The sequence below is a fragment of the Erythrolamprus reginae genome, chromosome 1 (genome assembly GCF_031021105.1).
Source record: "Erythrolamprus reginae isolate rEryReg1 chromosome 1, rEryReg1.hap1, whole genome shotgun sequence".
Taxonomy (NCBI): domain Eukaryota; kingdom Metazoa; phylum Chordata; class Lepidosauria; order Squamata; family Dipsadidae; genus Erythrolamprus; species Erythrolamprus reginae.
Genome location: NC_091950.1, coordinates 185,835,812 through 185,860,728, shown reverse-complemented (window position 1 = coordinate 185,860,728; position 24,917 = coordinate 185,835,812). Strand labels below are relative to the sequence as shown.

The following is a 24,917-nucleotide window of genomic DNA, read 5'->3' as shown; positions in this document are numbered from 1 at the left end:
CTCTCGGAGATCCATACTGCCCCCAGTCTCACTGCCTTCTGTAAACATTTAAAGACCCACCTCTGCCAACAGGCCTGGGGCCATTGAAATTTTAATACCTTGCCCCACCCAATGAATGAATGTGTGATGGATGATGGAAGAATGTGTTATTAATTTTTAATTGTGAGGATTTTAATGTGTAATGTTAGATTTCTACATGCTGTAAACGCCCTGAATCCCAGGAGAAGGGCGGCATAGAAATCAAATAAATAAAATAAATAAATAAATGAATAAATGAATGAATGAATGAAAAATATCTCATTAGTCATAGTCTACCCAGAGCCTTTTTAAGTGGAGATACCAAGGATCTTGAATCCTTTGCATACAAAGCAAGTGTTTTGTCACTGAGCTTTGGCTGTAAACATTTATTAAATGTATGATAATGATATTGAGGATCACATACAGCACAATTCTTATTGTGGGTGGGGGGGGTTTCCTATGGCCTGAAACTGTTACCTACTAATGAAACTAATATTTTAATTTTAATTGAGGGTATGAACACAGACATAGACACACACACACACACACACACACATAGTGTGTGTGACTAATAAAAGGAAATACAAAACTCCATATAATCAAAAGCGTGCAGCCTCCTCAGTTGCTACTAATTTGGGCACAATTAAATTACAATTCATTTTAATTAGATTTAAATCAGTTAGACGGATGGATGGATGGATGGATGGATGGATGGATAGATAGATAGAGATAGGTAAGCAGGCAGGCAGGCAGAGAGACAGACAGACAGACAGACAGACTATAACAGTGGTGGCGAACCTATGGCATGGGTGCCACAGGTGGCATGCGGAGCCATATCTGCGGGCACGTGAACTGTTGGCCTAGCTCCGCTCCAATGTGTATGTGTGTGCTGGGCAGCTGATTTTTTGGCTTGGGAGAGCATTTTCTGCTTCTAGAGAGCCTCTGGGGGGATGAGGGGGGAATTTTTAGCCTACTGGGTCCACCAGAAGTTGGGAAACAGGCCATTTCTGGCCTCCAGAGGGTCTCTGGGGTTTGGGAGAAGCTGTTTTCGCCCTCCTCAGGCATTGAATTATGGGTGTGGGCCCTCACGCATAGAACTCATTACCAGACTCCATAGTGTCATCCCCAAACCCCCAACACTTTACCCTTAGATTATCTACTGTTGACATATCCAGATTCCTAAGAGATCAGTAAGGGGCGAGTACAAGTGCACTAGAGTGCCTTTCGTCCCCTGTTCTATTGCTCTCCTATATCTCCTATACCTTTCTTCTGGTCCTATATCTCTTCTTCTATTCTTTCATTGATACGTTCTATTAATATATGTTCTTTTCTATTCTTTCTTAGATATTTTGTACTATGAGTATCTCCTCTATAACCTTCATCATGTATTTTACTATGTGTATATATATATACCCACTAAAACCCTCATTGTGTATTGGACAAAATAAATAAATAAAATAAATATGCAATTAATAAATACAGGTAATCCACAATTTGCAAGAGTTTGTTTAGTGACCATTCGAAGTTACAATGGCACTGAAAAAAGTGGCTTATGACCATTTTTCATACTTACTACCATTGCAACATGTGATCAAATTCAAACACTTGGCAACTGACTCATATTTATGACAGTTCCACTATCCGAGGCTCATGGGATCTCATCTTTTGTGACTTTCTGACAAGCAGAGTCAAGGGGGAAGCCCACTTAACAGCTGCAGTGATTCACTTAACAACTGTGGCAAGACAGGTCATAAAATGGGGCAAAACGCATTTAACTCTCTCACTTAGCAGAAATTTTGGCCTCAATTGTGGTCATGAGTCAAGCAGTACCTGTACTATTATTTTGTTCCCTCCCCCTTTTTTGGTAGTAGATCAGCATAAACCAAGTAACATAATCATGGTAATGTTGGTAACATGTAGTGTTACATATTAATCTATGTTTTATGTCTTTCTTCTTCTTCTTCTTTTTAATAGGTAATTAAAGTCTATAGCGAGGATGAAACCAGCAGAGCTTTTGAAATACCAAGTGATATAACGGCCCGAGATTTGTGCCAGTTGCTAATACTAAAGAATCATTACGTTGATGATCATAGCTGGACCCTCTTTGAACGTCTCACTTATTTAGGTCTTGGTAAGTATCACTTGCTTTTAAAAGCAGCAATATTCGTTGGGTGTCTCTAATGGAGTGGAAAATTGAGGAGGCAGAGAGTAAGTCTACAATGCTAGAGGCATTTGTATCAGTTGGAAACAATGTGGTAGGAATTACTTGCAAATACATATGCTCACACCAAGGATCTTAATCCTCAGATGCCCAGATTGTAGTAAAATGAGCTAAATCCTTCCCTAGCAACAAATCCAAAGCAAATCAGGACAATTTGTGGTAAATCTCATCCTGCCGTAATGTCACTGTATAAATCCCTCCTTTTACATGTCTATATCATGATGCCACTATAGGACAGAGCTTCCGTAGTGATATCACTGTGCATGCTCAGATGTTGCATATCTTGTTTCTTGTCTGCTAAGCCTCTGCCCCCCAAATAACAAAACAAAAACAAAACCCGCATGCCTTTTCACACAGCTTTGTTTTGTTCTCCGTACTGAAGGAGCGGGTCCAGCAGTCACATGGGTTGCTCATGTCCAATCCGGTGGAACTGAGCCTAGTGTTAAAAAAGCTTGCCGGATCCGCCCCTTCCCCAGAATTCGCTCAGTTCGCATATCCTGCGGTTGTATTGTGATAGCTCGTTCAACATTCTAACACCTTCCCTTCGATCCTTTCCTTCAAAAGTAGTAAGAATTGTTTTACCATTATTATTTACTTGCACTATAGCGCCAGCCGTTTGTGGCTCGGCTTTTTTCCTTTGGAGAAGTTGCGGTTTCGTTTTCCCCCGGCGGTTTTGCCGTGTACGATCCCCGCTGCCGCTTGTGGATTCCTCTAATCCTTTGGCCTGGAGGTCTTGGTGCAAGTATTGATTTATTGATTTATTGATTCATTATTGTATATTATTAAAGGGCTTAAGAAATACCTCCTGCGGAGTGAGACGTCTTGCTAGTCTCCTGGACTTAGTCGATCGCTTCCCCTTTAAGAAATATTACGGAGCGATTTTTCGGCGCGAAGGCCTTCGCGCCCTTTTTAAATTTAGGCCTCTCGTGTTGGCCTCCTGCCAGCCGCGTAGGCCTCAGTCCACCGCGTGGATCCCGGAGCGGGCCTTGGGACGCCCAGGCTTAATTCTCCACCGGCTAAGCCTCCAACCAGAGTGCCTTGGTTTACTTAATTATAAAGTTTAGGGAGGCTGGCCCCGCTGGATTTGGGGACACGAACTCTGGGTTTGCCCAGATTGCCCTCAAGTCTCAGCAGCTTCGAGGCCTCGAAGCAGGATCCATTCCTCTTGGGAAGTCCTTGAAATTCTTCTCCTTAATTATTCAGTTATTGGCTCAGCCTTGTCTTCTGTTAATTGTCAGACTATGGCTACTTTTCCCAAGAGAGGCACAACTAAAGGTCCCAGAGAGGCCAGGCCTACAGGCGATGAGATTACTAGTATCCCCCAGGCCTCTTCCTCCTCTTCTCCAGGGGCCCGCCCCTCGACCAAGGTCACCAGGGCCGAGAAGAGAAGGGACCTAGCCCTACAAAGAATCCATGACAAATCAGCAAAACGTTTGAAAGTACAGGCCCAAGTACTCAGTAGTCAAGACCCCCCAGAGGCTTCTAGTCTACCTCCTTCTGGGGTCCCTGTGTTATCTCTGGATGAGCCTAACCTAGACAGACCCCAACCTAACCTATGGGGCATAGGTCCAGAGGAACCAGATATTATTGAAGATTCCCCCCAGCCAGGAACCTCCCAGGCCTTTAGGGATTCTTCTGCCATTCCTGCTGATATTTCTACTTTACCTCCTGAGTTCCAATCTATTTTTGCTGTGTTGTCCAAGGCCATTGATGCCAAACTCTCCACCATCAATGAGCTTCCCTTACCTCCTCCTCCTCCTCGTCCCTCCCGCCACTTGGGTTCTTCCCCAGCGGTTAGAGCTCCTATTCAGGATGATTCAGATTCCTCTCAGGACGAATATGAGGATATGGAGGATGATGAGGATCCCTTTCAAGGCCTCTCAGATGATGAGGAATCCCAAATAAAGGTTCCTTCTCCAATTACTATTTTTCCTTCTCAATTATTCAAATCTCTCCTCCTCAAAGCTAGAATTTCTACGGGATTAGCGGCCCAGGAGAAACAAGCCTCCACTTCCACTGATCCCCCGGAGGAGAATTTACCTTACTTCACAGAGGAACAGGAGGATAACGAGGTAATTCCTATGCCTAAATTGTTTAAAGATGCTTTACTCAAACAGTGGGATTTCCCAGCCTCTGGCCTTAATCCCTCCACCAAGGACAGAAAGTTGTACAAACTTTCCTCTTCCTATGAAGAGCTTCTATCTTTTCCCAAACCGGATGAACCTGTCAAGATCCTTCACTCGGCAGCGGCTGTGCCAGGCGAAGCGGAGGAAGTCCTCCGCCCAGAGGACAAGCGGATTGAACAAATGCTCAAAAGAGGATTCACCGCAGATTCCTGGGCCATTAAAAGTTCTGCAGCAGCTTCCTTTTTCTCCAGAGCCATGCTGCTGTGGCTTCGTCAACTTCAACAGCATATTCCTCCCGATGACTTGAGAGGTCAACAAGACTTCAACAAGGTCTTTGCAGCTGCCCAGTACGTGGCTGATGCCACCTTGCAATCTACTAGATTTTCTGCTAAGTCTATTGCAGCTTCTACAACGGCAAGAAGACTCCTATGGATTCGCCCTTGGCAAGCGGGAGTACGCCAGAAGTGGCAGTTATCCCAGGGACCCTTAAAGCGCGACCTTCTTTTCGGTGATCTTCTGGATCCACTCCTCACGGAAACCACGGACAAGAAGAAAGTTTTGGGTCCAACCACAAAAAAGGCTACCAAAACGCAGTCCTTTCGTCGCCCAGGGCGCCAGCAAGATCAAGCGGCTTCCTATCAGAGATCTCCAGGTCAGTATTCCCCCCGCTTTCGTTCCCAAGGTGGGAACTCCAGGGGCAGAGGTTTTCGTTTCCAAAGGGGAGCGTCCTCTAACAGGGCTTCAAAAAAACCTAGATGGTAATCTTTCCTCAATTCCCATAGGGGGTCGCCTAGCCCATTTCGCCTCTAATTGGCGTCTCACCTCCAAGGACCCCTGGGTCATTGACACTGTTCAAACAGGCCTTCTTTTAGAATTTATTTCTCCTCCCCCGAAACGTTTTATTTCCTGCCCTTCTCCCAGGTCCTCCTCAGATTGTAACCGTATGGAGGAGGCCATTTCTCATTTATTGTCCATCAGAGCCATTCAACCGGTTCCTTCCGGTCAGAAGGGCCTAGGTTTTTACTCCATCCTATTTATGGTTCCAAAGTCCTCCGGAGGTTGGAGAGCTATTTTGGATTTAAAGAAGCTAAACCTATTCATCAAATATAGGAAGTTTAAGATGCACTCCTTATCTTCTATTTTGGCCGCCATCCACACGGGAGATTTCATGGTCTCCTTAGACCTCACTGAGGCCTACCTCCACATTCCTATAGCCAAATGCCACAGAAAATTTTTACGTTTTTCCTTTCAAGGCAGGCATTTCCAGTATAGGGCGATGCCATTTGGCCTTTCCTCGGCCCCTCGGGTCTTTACAAAGCTCTTGGGGTCCCTAGCGGCCTATATCCGGGCGTCTCCCATCCACATTTTATGTTATCTTGATGATATTTTGATTCATGGGAACTCCCTAGAGAAAGTGAAAACAGACCTTTCTGTCACCATGTCAGTCCTTCAGGACCATGGATTTTCCATCAACTTTGATAAAAGTCACCTCCAACCTTCCACATCCATCTTACACCTGGGATCCATTATTAATTCAGAATCCTCCCAGGTTTTTCTCTCTCCCGAGAGAAAACTCAGTATAGGGGAGTTAATTTCTAACATTTTATCTAATTCTTCAGTATCCATAGTAACTCTGTCATCCCTTTTGGGGAAGATGGTGTCATGCATAGGCATCATTCCCTGGGCTCGCCTTCATGCTAGGGAACTCCAGTGGCTCCTATTACCCTTTCAGAGATCGGGGCACAGCAACTCAAATCGTCGCATTGTCATCCCACCAAGTGTTCGCAGATCCTTCAAGTGGTGGAAGTCTCCGGCCATGGACAAAGGATCCCCGTTCAGGTGCCCGGATCAATTTGTCATCACCACAGATGCCAGTCTATCGGGATGGGGCGCCCACGCCCAGGGGATGATAGCCCAGGGCACGTGGTCCCCGGAGGAAGCTTCCAGGCCAATCAATTGGCTAGAGTTAAGAGCCGTTTCCCTGGCTCTGAAGCATTTCTCTCCTCGCATTCCCAACCGGCACGTTCTCATTCTCACCGACAACATTGCCACAAAAAGCCATATCTGCAGACAGGGGGGCACGAGATCCAAGGCCCTCATGAGGGAGGCCCTCAAGTTAGGCCTTTGGGCGGAAAAACATCTTCGGTCGCTCCTAGCCGACCACATCTCGGGGAGCCTCAACGTCCAGGCGGATTGGCTATCTCGAGCAACGATAGACCCAGGAGAGTGGAACCTCCATCAAGACCTGTTCCATCAAATCAGCCTCAGATTCGGCCTACCAATCCTGGATCTCTTCGCGACCAATGCGAACGCCCAACTCCCTCGCTTCTTTTCCAGATTTCCATCCCCGGGAGCGGAAGCAATCAATGCCCTCCGGAGTCCATGGCCTCCAGGCCTACTCTACGCATTTCCTCCAATTCCAATTCTCCCGGACGTGATTCACAAGGTCCTCACCGAGAGGGCCCGAGTAATCTTAATCGCCCCTCATTGGCCCCGCCGGCCCTGGTTCGCGGATCTCCAACAGCTGTCCGTCCAGGACCCTTGGCGACTCCCCGTTTCGGGGGATATGCTGCGGCAGGGGGCCTCATTCCATCCAGACCCGGAGTGGTTCCATCTCACCGCCTGGCTGTTATCAGGAGAGACTTAGAACTGCGTGGTCATGACCCCGATTCAGTGGAGGTCATTTTAAAGGCCAGAAGGGGTTCGACCAATCGAATCTACGACCACACGTGGTCCAAGTTTCACCAGTGGTGTCTACAGGAAGGTCTCTCTCCTCTGTGCATCCCCATACACAGAATCATTTCCTTCCTTATGCAAGGCTTCCATAAAGGACTTTCCACCAGCACCCTCCGGCGTCATCTGGCAGCCATTTCATCTGTCCTAGGGGGTCCCCGCAGACAGCCTCTCCGATCCTTCCCTGAAGTTCAGGAATTCCTCAAGGGCATAGCCAACCTCAGACCTTCCAAGGTCCACAGGTATCCATCATGGGATTTGCCACGGGTTCTCCATTCCCTCACGCAGGCACCATACGAACCCCTAAAATCGGCGTCCCTCAGGTACCTATCCTTTAAGGTAGCATTCCTGGTGGCTATTACCTCTGCACGACGCATTTCGGAGTTGGCTGCCCTCTCAATCAGGCAGGACCTTTGTCAATTTCATCAGGACAAGGTAGTCTTGCGACTGGACCCCACCTTCTTACCCAAGGTCAGTTCCATGTTCCACAGAACTCAGGATATTGTCCTACCATCCTTCTGCCTCCAACGAGACCATCCCTTGGCAATTAGATGGCACACCCTGGATCTTATTAGAGCGCTGAGAATCTATATCCAACGCACTGGACCCTTTCGGAGGTCAGAAGCACTGTTTATAGCCTATCACCCCAGAGTCATGGGGGCCAAAGTGTCTTCAACAGTAATAGGCCGTTGGATCAGAGGGACTATATCTAAGGCCTATGAATCGGCCTCCCTCTCAGTCCCAAGGAACATCACAGCGCATTCCACCAGGAGCGCAGCCACCTCGGCCGCTTGGGCGACTCAAGCCCCGTTGGAGGAGGTCTGCAAAGCAGCCACTTGGGCCTCGCCAAATTCCTTCATCAGGCACTACAAGATTGATGCTTACGCTTCAGCGGACGCTGCCTTCGGCAGAAGGGTACTCCAATCCGTTATCTCACACGATAGCAATCTAATCCCTCCCTAGGGACCATCTATTGGGTATGTCCCATGTGACTGCTGGACCCGCTCCTTCAGTACGGAGAATAGGCGTTGATTGCTTACCTGAACGCCTCTTCTCGTACGGTGAGCGGGTACAGCAGTCACTTCCCGCCCTTGTATGTGTCTTCTTTACCTTCTATAATCCTTTTCCTCTAACAATAAGAGTTGAACACTACAGAGCTTCACAGCTGAGCCTAGTCTATGGATTCGCGAATTCTGGGGAAGGGGCGGATCCGGCAAGCTTTTTTAACACTAGGCTCAGTTCCACCGGATTGGACATGAGCAACCCATGTGACTGCTGTACCCGCTCACCGTACGAGAAGAGGCGTTCAGGTAAGCAATCAACGCCTATTTTCTGCTGGAAATTGTTGCCAGTTGCTGGCTGAGAAAAGACTTAGATGTATGTATGTATGTATGTATGTATGTATGTATGTATGTATGTATGTTTGCAGAGAGGGGCGGCATACAAATCTAATTAATAATAATAATAATAATAATAATAATAACAGAATTTACAGAACTTTAATAATTGTGTTTATACACTGAATGGTACATATGATTACCCAAATATGATTTTCCTCAAAATAAGGCATCCCCTGGTAATAAACCCAGTCGGGCTTTGGAGTGCATGGCAATAAGGGTTCAAAAGAATATAAGACAGGTTCTTATTTTCGGAGAAATATGGTGTTAAGATTAAAGAAAATAGACATTTAAAATGCGGTAGCCAAATATTGTAAGATAGAGTTACTTTCCTTTTCCTTTTTCTCCCACTCATTGCCACACTTAATGGCAAACAACAACTTACTATGCATGTCTGATATTTTAACTGGTCAAGCCAAACTAAGACAATTCAGAAGAGTTTTCCTCATGTCCAGTTGCAAAACTAACACTATCTCTTCCCAAAAAATTATCATCATTATAGCATTTATTTATAAAAGAAAAAAAAGAGTCTTTACTCTAGGTATATACAGTGATCCCCCGCTCTTTGCGAGGGTTCCGTTCCAGGACCCCCCGCAACGAGCGGGTTTTCGCGAAGTAGCGCTGCGGAAGTAAAAACACCATCTGCGCATGTGCAGAGGGTGTTTTTACTTCCGCAGCGCTAGCGAGGAGCCTAAGATTGGGGGCAGCGCGGGTGTTTTAAAACATCCCCGCCGACATGAGGGGCTCGCTAGCACACCCCCAAACCCGGGTTGGGGGTTCGGGGGTGTGCTAGCGAGCCTCCCATGTCGGCGAGGATGTTTTAAAACACCCGCGCGACTTTCCAATGAGTCCCGAAGACAAACGCGTTGTCTTCGGGACTCATTGGAAAGTCGCGCGGGTGTTTTAAAACATCCCCGCCGACATGGGAGGCTTGCTAGCACACCCCCGAGCCCCCAACCCGGGTTTGGGGGGTGCTAGGAAGCTCCCATTGTTGGCGGAGACCTTTTAAAACACTCGCGCGGCTTCCAAACCGAGTCCTGAAGCCAAGGGCGCTCTGCGCTTGGCTTCAGGACTCGGTTTGGAAGCCGCGCGAGTGTTTTAAAAGGTCTCCGCCAACAATGGGAGCTTCCTAGCACCCCCCAAACCCGGGTTGGGGGCTCGGGGGGGGGGGGTGCTAGGAAGCTCCCATTGTTGGCGGAGACCTTTTAAAACACTCGCGCGGCTTCCAAACCGAGTCCTGAAGCCGCGCGAGTGTTTTAAAAGGTCTCCGCCAACAATGGGAGCTTCCTAGCACCCCCCAAACCCGGGTTGGGGGCTCGGGGGGGGGTGCTAGGAAGCTCCCATTGTTGGCGGAGACCTTTTAAAACACTCGCGCGGCTTCCAAACCGAGTCCTGAAGCCGCGCGAGTGTTTTAAAAGGTCTCCGCCAACAATGGGAGCTTCCTAGCACCCCCCAAACCCGGGTTGGGGGCTCGGGGGGGGTGCTAGGAAGCTCCCCATGATGGCGGAGACCTGTTAAAACACTCGCGTGGCTTCCAAACCGAGTCCTGAAGCCAAGCGCAGAAGTTCGCCTTTGGCGCTTGGCTTCAGGACTCGGTTTGGAAGCCGCGCGAGTGTTTTAAAAGGTCTCCGCCAACAATGGGAGCTTCCTAGCACCCCCCAAACCCGGGTTGGGGGCTCGGGGGGGGGGTGCTAGGAAGCTCCCATTGTTGGCGGAGACCTTTTAAAACACTCGCGCGGCTTCCAAACCGAGTCCTGGAAGCCGCGCGAGTGTTTTAAAAGGTCTCCGCCAACAATGGGAGCTTCCTAGCACCCCCCAAACCCGGGTTGTGGGCTCGGGGGGGGGGGTGCTAGGAAGCTCCCATTGTTGGCGGAGACCTTTAAAACACTCGCGCGGCTTCCAAACCGAGTCCTGAAGCCAAGCGCCAAAGGCGAACTTCTGCGCTTGGCTTCAGGACTCAGTTTGGAAGCCGCGCGAGTGTTTTAACAGGTCTCCGCCATCATGGGGAGCTTCCTAGCACCCCCCCCCAGCCCCCAACCCGGGTTTGGGGGGTGCTAGGAAGCCCCCCATGCCGGCGGGAAGACCCAGGGAACGTTCCTTCGGCCACCCAGCAGCTGATCTGCCGGAACGCAAACTCCACCATCTACGCATGCGTGCAGATGGTGTTACTTCCGGGTTGAAAACTCGCGATATAGCCGTTTCGCAATGATCGGGGTCGCGATACCCGGGGGATCACTGTATTGCTGAAAAGAAAAAGCTACCTCCAGAAAGAACCTCTAATTTTGTCATCTGGGTTCTTGATCAATTGAATCCAAATTTTAACTCCAGCTTTTAAACCGCTATTGGCTTAAATTTCTGAAATGGTTACTATTTCTTGTGCCTCTTAATTTTAGGCCTATTGCCTTCTCCCATTCCTTGATCTCTTTCCTTAATGTTTGTTTTTCTAATCCCCTCTTTTATCATAACTAAATGCCTCTCAAAATACATTTAGACTTATAATTAATCATATCATATTATACTTTTATTAATTATACATTTCAACTTTTCTTATTAATCATCAAAATTCATATATATTTCCAGTCAACTAATTTCTTCATATTTCCTTGCAATACGTTTCAGATTATCCATTTAAACCAATCTCGCTGATAAAAATAATTTCTACCTCATTAAATGTTAAATCAAGAATTAGTCAACCATTATTACCTATTCCTTCCTCTGTTACACAGTATTTATGTTATACAAAGGGAACACAGCTCTTAACAGAATAATAATATTAATTATATATATCAAGTAATTGTTCATTACATTATTATCTTGTTATTTTTATTATATTATTTCACATCATTTAAACATTAAATATTTCACATAATTTTTTAAGTTTTCCTTTAAACAAATCTCTTATATAGAGAAATAGCTTCTACCTATACTGTATATTTATTTAATTGAAAAAGAAAGAAAGAAAAAGAATACTCTAATGTTATTATCTAATCATCCCCCTTATATACAATAATATATTATCTAAAGAAAGACAAAAAATTCTAAACCCAATAATTATCTTAATTATATGTATCAAATTTTTGAGCAATTCATCTTCTTCTATTACATCTAATATGTTAATTATGGTAAGAAAAATGAAACAATTCCATAGTATTCTAGCACACAACATCCATTTCCTTTTAATTTCTCAACTCTTTCCTCTTTATATAAGTATTTTCTCCATCACCATCTCCTTACCTTTTTTCTTTTCTTTTTTTACTGTCATATCGATATCTACTCTTTCCCCCACTTCTTTTTCTCTTTCTTAAGTGTATTATTTGCTCATTATTAATCTCCATGAAATTATCAACCCATTCATTTTTGATGCCTTTTTCTTTTTCCTTATTGCAGTTATGAATATGGTCAAAGTCATAATAAAATTCACAGTAATTTTCAGTACATTCATCAGCATAATCTTTAATATTCATTTCATTTCCAGTGTGCTTTACCTCTTCATTGCTGTGTGTATGAAATTTATTTCGTACTGTATTTTTCTTTGTAAGCCACACAGATTTGTTTTGATTGTACAGGTAGTCTCGACTTACAACAATTTGTTTAGTATCCATTCAAAGGTACAACAGCACCAGGGAAAAAGTAACTTACAACCATTTTTCATGCTTATGACCGTGGCAACATCTCCATGGTCACGTGATTTACATTTGGATGCTTGACAACTGACTCATATTTATGATGGTTGCAATGTCCGTGTGTGTGTGTGTGTCATGTGATTGCCTTTTGCGATAACCTTATGACAAGCAAAATCAATAGGGAAGCCAGATTCCCTTAACAATCATGTTACCACCTTAATAATAATTGTTAAGCAAATCAGTTAATAATTGTTAAGTGATTTGATTAACAATTGCAGCAAGAAAAACTATAAATGGGGCAAAACTTACTTAACAAATTTACTACTTAGCAACATAGATTTTGGCATCTAGTGCAGTCGTGAGTTAAGGACCACCTGTATTGACATACAAAATATATAATAAATAAATGCTAGCCTGATTCAAAGAGGGTTTGATTGTCCTGATAATGGAATATGATCACAATTGGCGCTACCTCCAGCTACCATATATTTCCTTCCTGCTGCTCTCAGACATTGCAAGGTGCATTTTTCATTATCCTCACTTTTTGCACATATCCGTGTGGCAAGGCAGCTTGTGATCTACCTTTGCCTTTCACAGAAAACTATTAAGATATGACTGTACAACTCAACCAAAGTTTCCAGAAATGTTTTAAAGTCTATATACTGGGGAGGGGGAGAATAATTCCATAATTCATATTTACTTTCACATACCTTGACCTTAGGGTCAACCCAACATAGCCAGTCAAAATGTTGTCGCAAGGGCATTGTTGACTGTCCTGGGTTTAGAGAAGTGTTATCCTACTGCATATTTCTGTGGGGACAGTAGATGCTGTCTTCTAAATTACATTTTTCTTCTACTGAAAGAGACCTGTCAGCATCCTCTTACAGGATCATAAATTATCCCAGTGCAATTTGATTTAAGGTCCGCTAACACAATAGAGGAATTCAGAACTACAGCTGTCGAACTTCTGAAAGCCTAGATCAGGCAATACTGTTTTGGCAGCATTTTAGCCATAGTCCACAAGATGGTGTTTAAAAAAGAATTATGGAAGGAGGGAGGGAGAAGGAGAGGTGGGGAGGAGAGAAAAGAGAAAGGGAGGGAAGAAGGGAAGGAGAGAGACAAATTGAGGGAAGGAAGGAGAGACAGAGAGAGAGAGAGTCAGAGTCTCTGGCTTTGGGCCTACGTTAGTAATGTTTGCTTAGGCTTATGAGAGGAAGTGCTTTAGGGGAGTATAATAGTTTATGCCTAATGTATAATTGTGAAATATGTCCCTAATGTGGAATTCATTTTAGTGGGGGTTTTTTTTACAAACGGTTTCAATAGCTTCCATGAACAACTTTCAATAAGACAAGCAATTTAAAATAAATGAGAGAGAATAGCAGTTACTGAAAGCGACATAAAATAGCTCTTTGCAACCCATTGCAATCCTTCATTTACTACAATTCCCATCGTGTCTGGGAATGCTTTCTTTGCACAAAGACATCTTTCTCTGGATCCTTTTCAGCCATGATGTGAAGTTTGAGAGCCTCTCTTTCCCTTGTATCAATATTAATTACAATTATTTTACAGCTACTGTTCAACCTCTCTTCTTGGCACTAAATTATCTTCAGTCATTGGCATTAACATACGCAGTAAGTTTAAAATATGCAGAGGCAGCAAAAAGAGAAAAAGAAAAAACCCTGGAAACCTATGAGAGCTGTAACTTCTTTTCTCCCTTAAAGGCCCTTAAACTTTTTGAATTGATTTCTCTGATAAAGATACAATTCTTGCTTGGATGGGCCAGTAAACCATCATCCTTTCCCCAAGAGTTGGGATTCACATTGACAACGCTTGGCAATTATTTCCATTGGAATGCAATCCTACATGTTGGAAGAAATTGCTTGTGTTTATATCACCAAAAAAACTTTTCTCTTGGGAACATAGATCCCCAGGAAATCAGAATTGTTGGGCAGAACAGAACCATTCCCCAACAATGGTTTTAAAAAGCCCGCCTCCCCCCCAAAAAATCTGGTATGTATTGGGACCCTGTTGATTTAGGTTAGGGTTCAAAGCTTGAGGAGTTGGGAGTCAGGCAGCATACAAATTTACTAAGGAGTTCTTCGCAGATATGCCCATGTTTCATCAACACTCTGCGGCCTGCATTGGTGGCCGATTGGTTTCCAGACACAATTCAAAGTGTTGGTGATGACCTACATGGCATCGGACCAGACTACTTACGGGACTGCCTTACGGGACTCCCAATGGCCGAAGAGGTCTTACAGAGTTGGAATTTTCCAGGTTCCGTCGACCAGACAATGTCGTTTGGCAGGGCCTAGAGGAAGAGCCTTCTCTGTGGTGGCCCCGGCCCTCTGGAACCAGCTCCCTCCAGAGATTCGGACTGCTCACACCCTCCCCGCCTTTCGCAAGAGCCTTAAGACTATGTCGCCAGGCATGGGGCAACTAGCACACCACCCCCTTCTGACCATTAAAAGTTATGTGTGGTTATGATTGTAATATTGATTGATTGTATACTATTGTTTTTTTTTTTTAAGATAATGGATTTTAGCCATAGTTTTAATTATTAGATTTGTACTGATATTGTTTTATTGTTGTTGTCTCTGGAGAGAGGCGGCATACAAGTCTAATAAATTATAATAATAATTATTGTTATACATAAACCATGGTAATCTCAGATCTGAAATGTGCAGAGAGCACCAAGCTAAAGACAACTCTCTGCCTTCACAGAAGAAGTTACTTAAAGTTTTCAGCCTCTCTATAAAGCTGTGGTTAAAAACACTTGTTGTTGTTTGACTAGAAACCCAGAAGCAGAGGTGGGTTCCTCCCGGTGAGGACTGGTTTACCCAAACTGGTAGAGACCCACTGGTGATGTCACAATGATGTCATGGAACCGGTTCAGTCAATACTGGTCTGTGAGCTCCACCACCTTTTTTTCTTTTTAATTTTTTTTCTTCTGAGCATGCACAGAAGCCGAGTTTTCCAGCACTGCACATGTGTCACCATCTTGCTTTCGGCTTTTCTCCCTGGCATTGTGCATGTGCCAGGAGGCACAACCATATGGAGCAGGACAAAGCAAACCGGCTGCGAGGAAAATTAGAACCCACCCCTGCCCAGAACCAAATACCTCCATCTTTGCCACAATTCAAACCCCTACTACAAAGGCCTGGAACAGTCCTCTTAATTCTATTAATGGTCTTAAATGACCTTTCCCCCTCCTCATTTCTTCCTTCCAAAAGAATATTCTTCCCTATTTGGAAAGTTCTAAAAAAAGGAACTTAAGTGAAGGAAATACTGTGCTATTTTGGAAGTAGCTTAGAGAAGGAAAATCTATCTGTCTGTCTGTCTGTCTCTCTCTCTCTCCCTACCTACCTACCTACCTACCTACCTACCTACCTACATCTATCTACCTACCTACCTACCTACCTACCTATCTACCTAATTTGATTTCTATGCCGCCCTTCTCCTGACACTCAGAGCAGCTAACAACAAAACAAATATAAATGTGCAAGAAGTCTAACATTTAAAGTTCTAAAAAAACATCAATCCTATGAAACCTATGAAATCTAAATTCCCATTCTAAAACCCTGATTCATTTAAAAAGCAATCATCAACATTCATCCTAACATACATAATAAATTCAGTCACAGGCCGGGGTAGATATTAAAATTCAGTGGTTCCAAACCTGTGGGCAGACGTGCATTTTCAGGGCCTTACGGAAGACCAGGAGGGTGGGGGCAGTAAGAATCTCCAGGGGGAGTCGATTCCAAATGCAGTTTTCCTCAAGAATTCAGTGCTTTATTTACCAAAGTCAAAGGTATTGCAGAAGTCTGTGTTTGCGTGCGCATACACACACACACACACACAAAAAAAAAGAAGATTAAACAAAGGAAAAGAACTCACAGCTGGGGTTTAGCGCAACAAGCCCATGATGCGTAACACATCTTGAGCTCTGCTAAGTAGTCACCTTGACAGGTAGAGAAGCATGCTTGATATATTTGCCTCTAATTTCCTCAGTTGCTATCACAACTGTGAAAATAATATGCTGTTAATAATAATAATAATAATAATAATAATAATAATAATAATAATAATAATAATAATATTCATTCCTTCACAGTTCCATGTGAAACCTCTCTTGAAGGACCCCTGTATAGTGAGCAAGGCAGGGGATGATTTAAAAGGACTGACCTCTGTTTTTGTCATGGTGTGAATCTTACAAAATATATCAGGTTGCTTCCCAGTAGAAAATGGTGAAAAAAATGTGCTTCGGTTTTTCTAGTTTGAGAATAAACAATTCATGATAAGATAGCAGTTTCAAATTCTTCTACTAACACTTGGCAGCTGCTCCAGGGCTTGGAGGTCTAAACTTGTGAATCGTAGAAAATTGAAAATGAGATTTTTATTTGCAACAATGTCAGATTTCATAATAAATGTGTGTGTTAAATGTTTACATATCATATTAATTATTAGAAAAGCACACTTTTCTCTTTCCTGGGTACTGCCAGCTGCTTTTAACCTTGATTTGTGCAGCTGTAATATGCCCAGCATCAGTCTTTTAACATTTTGCTGCTTCATTATATATACAGTGATCCCTCGATTATCGCGAGGGTTCCGTTCCAAGACCCCTCGTGATAATCGGGGGGGAAGTAAAAACACCATCTGCGCATGCGCGCCCTTTTTTCATGGCCGCGCATGCGCAGATGGTGGAGTTTAGCAGCGAGGAGCCGAATCGGGGTTTCCCCTTTGCGTGGGCGGCGGGGAAACCCCGATCTTCATCTGCTCGCTGCTGCTGCGGCCACCCAGCAGCTGATCTGCTCGGCAGCGCAGCAGCAGCGAGCAGACGAAGATCGGGGTTTCCCCGCCGCCCACGCAAAGGGGAAACCCCGATTCGGCTCTTCGCTGCGCTGCCGAGCAGATCAGCTGCTGGGCAGACGAAGGAACCTTCCCTGGGTCTTCCTCGCTGATGCCCCCGCTCGCCCGCCCGCCCGCCCGCTGCCCGCCCGCCGCCCGCCAGCAAGAGGGGGAGAGATAGAGAAAGAGAGAGAAGGAAAGAAAGAGATGAGAGAGGGAGGAAGAGAGTGTGAGAGAGGAAGAAGCAAGAAAGAGAAAGAGAAAGAAAGATGAGAAAGGAAGGAAGAGAGTGATGTCATCGGGTGGAAAAATCGCGATATAGCGTTTCGCGAAGAACGAGATCGCGAAAATCGAGGGATCACTGTATTTCCGAATGGTTTGGGCAAAAAAGTTGTTTTCTTCTTAAAAGCACTGACTTCAATCTGTATATTAGGAGGAGTTTGTTGGGTTGGAAGCCCCTCTCCATTAGCATGTAGGAAATCCATTTGGAATGGAGGATAAATAAACAACAACTCTTTGGAATTGAACATCTCTGAAAGGGTTCTTTATGGCCTGTAAGAACTACTAGCCATTGTTGCACCCTCCCTGGTCACATGACTATATTTTGGGCACTTGGCATCTGGTTCACATTTACAACTGGTTGCAGCATCCCACAGTCATACGATTGTGATTTGTGACTTTTTAAAATCAATTTTCTGCAAAAAAAGCAAACGAACAAGAAATAAAATTGGGTCCAGGCATGTAGATATCTCGACTTATGACCATCACAACTTTTCTTTTATTTCTTTTATTTATTCATTTGTCCAATACACAAATACATAGGAAGAAAAATAGACATGTGATAATATAAAAGGGTGAAAGCGGGCTTAGAGGAGAGGATATATGAAAGGAAGAGAATATATATGATAAGTGAGAGAAAGGAAAGACAATTGGACAGGGGACGAAAGGCACACCAGTGCACTTATGTACGCCCCTTACTGGCCTCTTAGGAACCTGGAGAGGTCGATCGTGGAGAGTCTAAGGGAGAAGTGTTGGGGATTAGGGGTTGACACAATTGAGTCCTGTAATGAGTTCCACGCTGCGATAACTCGATTGTTGAAATCATATTTTTTACAGTCAAGTTTGGCGCGGTTCGTATTAAGTTTGAATTTGTTGCGTGCTCTTGTGTTGTTGCGGTTGAAGCTGAAGTAGTCATTGACTGGTAGGACATTGCAGCGCAATACTCAAATCATGTTTTAGGCGCCATAGTTCTAGGCTTTCTAGGCCCAGGATTGTAAGTCTATTGTAACTTACAATCGAAATTCTGCTCGTAAGTCGAGGACCACTTGTACAGTAAAGTTTATGAATTCCCTGGAGCTGCCGTGTAGTTTAATCAGCTATGACATGTTTCCATTTCTGCCAACTCGGAACTGTGCTTCAGTTTTCTGCAGCATTTAGCTTGTTTGTGGCTGGATCCAAACTCTTAAAAGCAAACTCTAGAATGGGAATCTAAGATATAAACTGGTTTCTGAGTGAGTTTCCAATTACTTCTTCCAGTGTTCTGTTGCTCCCTCCCTCCCTTCCTCAGCATGTTAATAATCCAACATTTCAAGCATTCAGACTTTGCTGAACTTACTTTACATCATTCTTTTCTTCCGTAAGATTAATGTAAATTCAGTTTTAAAAGTGCTGAACAGGATGAACTCTGATGCCGCTTTGTCAGACACATTTACCCCTACCTATTTGACTTGATTAATCTGTGCAGAGGTATCTGATCGGGATCATATCCTTTGACACATCTAGGAATATTAAAACCATCTGGGGCATTACGTTGATGCCAACAGAAATATTTTTGCTGTCCCACCAGAACACGGGGTTTAAAAGTGCTGCCTAATAGTAAATCACTCTGCTCTAGCGGAAGACAGTTTTGGTCATGACTCTAATCCAATCTACTAAATGGAATTAATAGGCAGGATTTAGCAGGCTTTATTTCTTCAGGGTCAGATTCAAGGGTAATGCAAAAGAAATGGTGGTAGCTACCGGTAACTGTTCAATAAGCTAGGCGGAAAGGCAAGACATAAGGTAGGCTTTTATTATCTAGATGGAATCTTTTCCAGTAATAGGAATACAAGTGGCTTCTGAATTTTGAATTTAAGTAAGAGAGACGAGTGAATAGAGATACATCACTGATTTATTCTTCAAATCTTAAAAGAGGTTAAAATTGCTTTAATTTAGGAACGGCTGAACGTACTTTATAAAGAAAGAACGATAATTGTTCACATAATGGCAGGTAGACGTGTATAGTTTTGAAATGTCCACTGGGTGTCACTGTTGTCTACTTTCAGAGACATAATTTCCCTTTAGCAAAACTCAACACAGAATTTCAGTCATTCATTTTTCTTAACCTTCAGTAAGAAATCTCCTTTGAGCTCAACTCCTAGCAACTTCATGGGGCGGCAGTAGGCGACAGAAGAGCAACCTTGCAAAGTAGAACAGGTTCTAATGTCCCTTCTAATTTCAGAGGTAGATGCACTTTTATCATTAATGGAAAAAGAGACCATTTGTAGCTCAGGATTCAATTGTGGAATTCTTGGTGCTCTCTGCGCTTGGCTGTTTTCTTAAAAATATTTCATTATTCAATGAGATAACATCAATGCTGCTGAGTAGAAAAAACATACTACAGGTGATCCTCAATTTATGACCATTCAGTTAGCAAACATTTGAATTTATGAAGGGGTGAAAAAAAAAGTGACTTATGACTGGTCCTTGCATCCCATCGCAGCATCCCTGTGTGGTCATATAATCACAATTTGGGTGCTTGGCAACTGGCAGGTATATATGGGTCACCATTTGCAACCTTCCCAGCTGCCTTCTGCTAAGCAAAGTTAATGGGGAAAGCTGGATGCACTTAACCAGTTCAATTTTCAGTTGGAAAACGTCTGTTGGAGTTCTAAATGTTATTTGATTCGATTCGATATATACGATTTTTATGCTGCATAAATCCCTAGGGTTGGCCGTTTTAAATGTCAATTAAATTTTTAAATGTCAATTTAGATTGACATTTATATTCTAGTCCCGCCTTAGGCATGAAAAATGGGTGGGGTGACTTTGAGCCAGTCACTCCCTCTCAACCCAACCCACCTCATAGGATTGATGTGTGTGAAATAGGAGGAAGAAGGAATATTAGATAGGTTCTCCTCCTTGAGTTATTTATACGGTAAACAACAATAAAGGTAGGATTAAAAATAATAACAAAGAAATAAAAGAATTGTGGAGAAAAGGTATTGCTGTTGGTGGGAAGACAGAAGCCAAAATTAGAACTCTGAGGCAAATAGATTCCTCAAATAACATGTTTATTGAATACATCATATCAGCACAACCAGTGAACACCAACTCTAAAAGTTTCCATAGTCTTATTCTAATTAAAAGAACAAGTGTTTTCCTCCCAAGATGTCAATGGTCACATTCTCCAATGACAGAAGCTGGCAAGCTGCTTGGTCACTCCTTTCTTCCTTTAACTGCCATCTTGGTTCCCACAAGAAAACTTTTTGTTTTGACTGTTAGCCTATCTATTTCACCCACCCTTTTCCCCTTTCAGAAATCGTGGCAACTATAAGGCAGCAAAATATGACTTCAGCCAGGCTCACTTCAGAGTTGACAGTCCTGATGTGGCTGACTGGAACCATAAGTAGGTACACTCGTGGTGCCAAGTAGAGAGATTCCAGCTTTCCAAACTTTTGTGCACCTTGTTTGGATGACCTTCAAGTCCTAAAATTCCAACAGTAGCTATGTTATCTGGTGAAGTTGGGGAATCAAAATTCACATATTAATGGTGGTGGTGGCGGCTACATGATTGGCCAAGATAAAAGTACAATGTTCCTTGTTCATCTAATAACACCATTGGCTAGCTAATAATTTGGAAGCAACTGGAAAGCTAATAATTTATGCACACTTAAGGAACATTCTGGGAATCCAGCAATGTGTGAATTTACAAACTGTAAAGGGAATGCATAAATTTAAATCGAGTCCATTTAAATTCTGCGCTCCAGAAGAATTTTAGAAAAATCGGTTGGATGGCTAAAGAAGGAAACAGAGTAGAGAATAACTGGATTGCACGAGAGTCTGAAAACTTCTAAGTGTGTTAGAAGACAAAGATGTCTATAAACAACATTTGGGAAAATGATGGTTATTTATCTAAGTAATAATGGTCAGTGGTGCAATTGATGAAAGTATTAATATATTCTATTGGCGATAGTTACAATAAAAAAACACCTTTCCCCTCCTATACAAGGTGGCATTTTCATAAATGCCACAGTGACATCTGTGTAGCTACAGTTAAATGTCAGACTAGTTTTGAAAGCTTCCTTCACAGTTAGCAAAGGAAGCAGATTTTGAGACAGCTCAGGTTTCAGTTACTCGGCTGGCATGGAAATGAAAGGAAACTTTTGAAGAAAAGTTGCCATCTTTAATCCAGGTCAGATTTTATGAATTTAATTAGTTTGAAGGACAAGCTATATGTGCATTATATTTCCTAAACACTTGTCTTATCCCAAGATCTAGAATATGTTATTTTTAGAACTTAAGAGAGATTGGCTTCATTGACTGGTGGAAAGAGTATAGTGGTAGCTAAATATTATTATAGAAGGCTGGCTGAGGATTACTTTACTTGGGGACCGGGGATGAGCCTGGAAAATGATCTTGGCGAAAGCCCTCTTGTTTTAGAACAACTTGACTAACCAAATGAGGATGGGTTTTCCCCTGTTGTCTATTTGAGAAATAAAGAATAAAGCCGCATCAATTTTAAAGATCTGTAAAAATATAATCTGAAATGTGTTGTTTTAATATTAAGTATTAGTATTAGGATAAGGCAGCTGAGTTAAACCCTGACTTAATCATGTTTGGAGTAGTTCTATTTAAATAATTGGGAGGAGTAATTGTGATTACATTTAAGAAAACTTTCTGGGATTAATATACTGCCATAATGTACATTTCTCCAATTCTTTGCTATTTCTATGGGTTAGGCACACATGCACAGAAATACACAGCCAACAGCAAACACACAGCATCATTTTTGCTGATTGGCAAATTGCTAGGAGGCAGAGGCCTTTTTTCCTTGTTTTTCTCCCCCCAAATTAAGGTGCATCTTATATTCAAAAAAATATGGTATGTGGCTTTCAAGATTCCTTCCCTGAACAGATCAGTTTAATAGTCTTAAGTTTTTTTAAATGTTCACAATAGTAGCAGTATTGTTTTCAGGGCCTGCGGCAAATTGTAGCTAGTTATTTACAGTGTTTGTAAATTGCCTCCATCTTTCAGACTTCTGACAGTTTTTCTCAATTACAGAAATGGAAATGTATGTATTTAAACAATTTATATAGCTGCTCATATTTTATAAAGTAATGCTGGCCAGTTAACAGTAGGTAAGCCAGTAACGATTTATTTATTTATATGTTTATTCGATTTTTATGCCGCCCTTCTCCTTGGACTCAGGGAGGCTTACAACATGTTAGCAATAGCACTTTTTAAAAGAGCCAGCCTATTGCCCCCATAATCTCGGTCCTCATTTTACCCACCTCGGAAGGATGGAAGGCTGAATCAACTTTGAGCCGGTGATGAGATTTGAACCGCTGACCTACAGATCTACAGTCAGCTTCAGTGGCCTGTAGTACAGCACTCTACCTGCTGCACCACCCCGGCTCTAATAATAACAATAAGAAAAATTTAAAATTTCCTCTTGCTACCAAGCACCCTAAGTATCTCATCCCATACCTTAAAAATGGTGGGTTCTTTCTGTCCTGATCCATCACCTTTGGGAAAAGCCAGATTGTAATGGAATTCTGGGAAAAGAGTCTTTTGTTTGTCAGTGGGGAGGCTGTTCCAAAAGCTACAGAAAGGGGTCACTTTCTAATAGTTCCACCAGATAACTGCATTAAAGGGAGGGGACCTAGAGCAAGCCTTAATTTCCAATCTAGGAGGATGGATGGGGAATTATCCTGATACAGAGGAATTAGAACCGCCATGGGTTTCTCCCGGTTCGGTCTGGTTCTAAGAACCAGTAGTGCTAGTGTTGGGAGACTCCACCCACCCACCTGGGATGCTTCTATGCATGCACGAACCGTTAGTAGAGGGTTTGAGAACCCACTACTGAATTAGAAGCTCCGAGCCCCTCTCTCTTGCTAGAGTTGATGAATTCCTCTCCATAGATCTTGCAGCCTACATTCTGAATGGCATCATCTCTCTGGCCTGGGACAGAGATCTACAAGTATCATCCAGGAGTTTCAAGTACATGTTAAACAGGACAGACACCTGAGGCTTGAATACAGTGTTCCCTCGATTATCGTGGGGGATGTGTTCCGAGACCGCCCGCGAAAGTCGAATTTCTGCGAAGTAGAGATGCGGAAGTAAATACACCATTTTTGGCTATGAACAGTATCACAAGGCCTCCCTTAACACTTTAAACCTCTAAATTACCCTTTCCCATTCCCTTAACCATCATTTACTCACCATTATTACTGGTGCTCAGCATTGAATAAGACACTTAGTGATCCTGATATTTATAAACATAATTATTTATTAACAATAATTATTATTATTTTGTTATTTATTTGCAAAAATTGTTAGTTTGGTGATGACGTATGATGTGACCGTGCAGGAAAAACCGTAGCATAGAAAAAAACCCGTGAAGTATTGTTTAATTAATATTTTTTGAAAAACCGTGGTATAGGCTATTTGCGAAATTCGAACCCGCGAAAATCGAGGGAACACTGTACTCCATGTAGGAGGGGCTTAAAGATTGATCTCTCCCCCTTCCCTTAGTACTGACTGGAATTGGCCTACAATCAAAAGAGGAGGGTCACTGGAAAACAGTGCTCCCAACTCCCTAAATCAGTCCAGAAGGATATCATAGTCAGTAGTATCAAAAGCTGCCATGAGATCCAGGACAGCTAGAATGAATGCATCCTGAAGGCATTCACATGCACAGTCAATGCTGCCTCAGTAGCACAACTGGACTTGAACCCTACCTGAAAGGATTCCGCTAAGCCACTTCCTCCCAGCCCCTTTGGAGAAAGAACTAGAATTTGCATTTCTCTTTTGCTTCACAGAAAGAATAGTGGAAGACCATGAAATGATTGTTGAAGTCCATTCAAAGTGGGGAATTGAAGAAGGCAATAAATTTTATTTCCGGAAAAATTACGCCAAATACGAGTTCTTTAAAACTCCCGAGGTAAGTTCTTATTCGATAATATGTTTATAACATAGGCAAGCACCTCAGATTTAATATTCCGCATAATTCTTTACAGTTACAGGAACTCATCAGCTATGTGAAGTCTAGTGACAAAAATCTTTCGAGTATATACCATTATCTGTTTCATTCAAAGGACTAACAGTTCAGCTCTGAGTTGTTTTTAACAGCAAGATAAAGTTGTAGAGCGGAGTGAGGCAGGGATGAAATGCTACCATTTTAGGCTGGTTTGCCTGAACCAGTAGTAAAAAATGCTTTTAAAAAGTTTTTTTTAAAGTTGTGACGATCAGCTCTGACAATCAGCTATGCTGCATAATCATCAGAACCTTTAAAAAAACTTTTTGAAGCATTTTCTATTACCAGTTCCAGCAAATAGGTAGTAAAAATACCTTAAAAAGTAAAAAAAAACAGGTTCTGATCATCAGCTGTGACAATCAGCTGTGCTGCGCAATCAATTGAACTTTTATTTTACTTTTTAAAGTATTTTTTTATTTTAGGTAGTAAAATGCTTTAAAAGTTTTCTTTAAAAAGGTTCTGATGATCAGCTGTGACAATCAACTGTGCCTTGTGATCATCAGAATCTTTAAAAAAAATTAAGCATTCTTTTGCTACTGGTTGTGAATCGCGTCTTGTCACAGATGGTCATTAGAACTTAAAAAAAAAAAATTTAAAAGCATTTTTAACTACCGGTTCAGGACAACCTGTAATAAAAAATGCTTTAAAAAGCTT

The 24,917-nt window shown here is 42.8% G+C and overlaps 1 protein-coding gene across 4 annotated transcripts in view; it reads left to right on the top strand.

Annotated features, from left to right (window-relative positions):
• GRB14 (growth factor receptor bound protein 14) overlaps positions 1-24,917 on the top strand; it is a 78,159-nt gene that overhangs the window by 26,832 nt on the left and 26,410 nt on the right. For all 4 annotated transcript variants that reach the window (XM_070731655.1, XM_070731658.1, XM_070731656.1 and 1 more), the window contains exons 3-4: positions 1,993-2,149; positions 24,049-24,170. In XM_070731655.1, the coding sequence (XP_070587756.1) occupies positions 1,993-2,149; positions 24,049-24,170 (279 nt within the window). The remainder of the gene's footprint in view (positions 1-1,992; positions 2,150-24,048; positions 24,171-24,917) is intronic.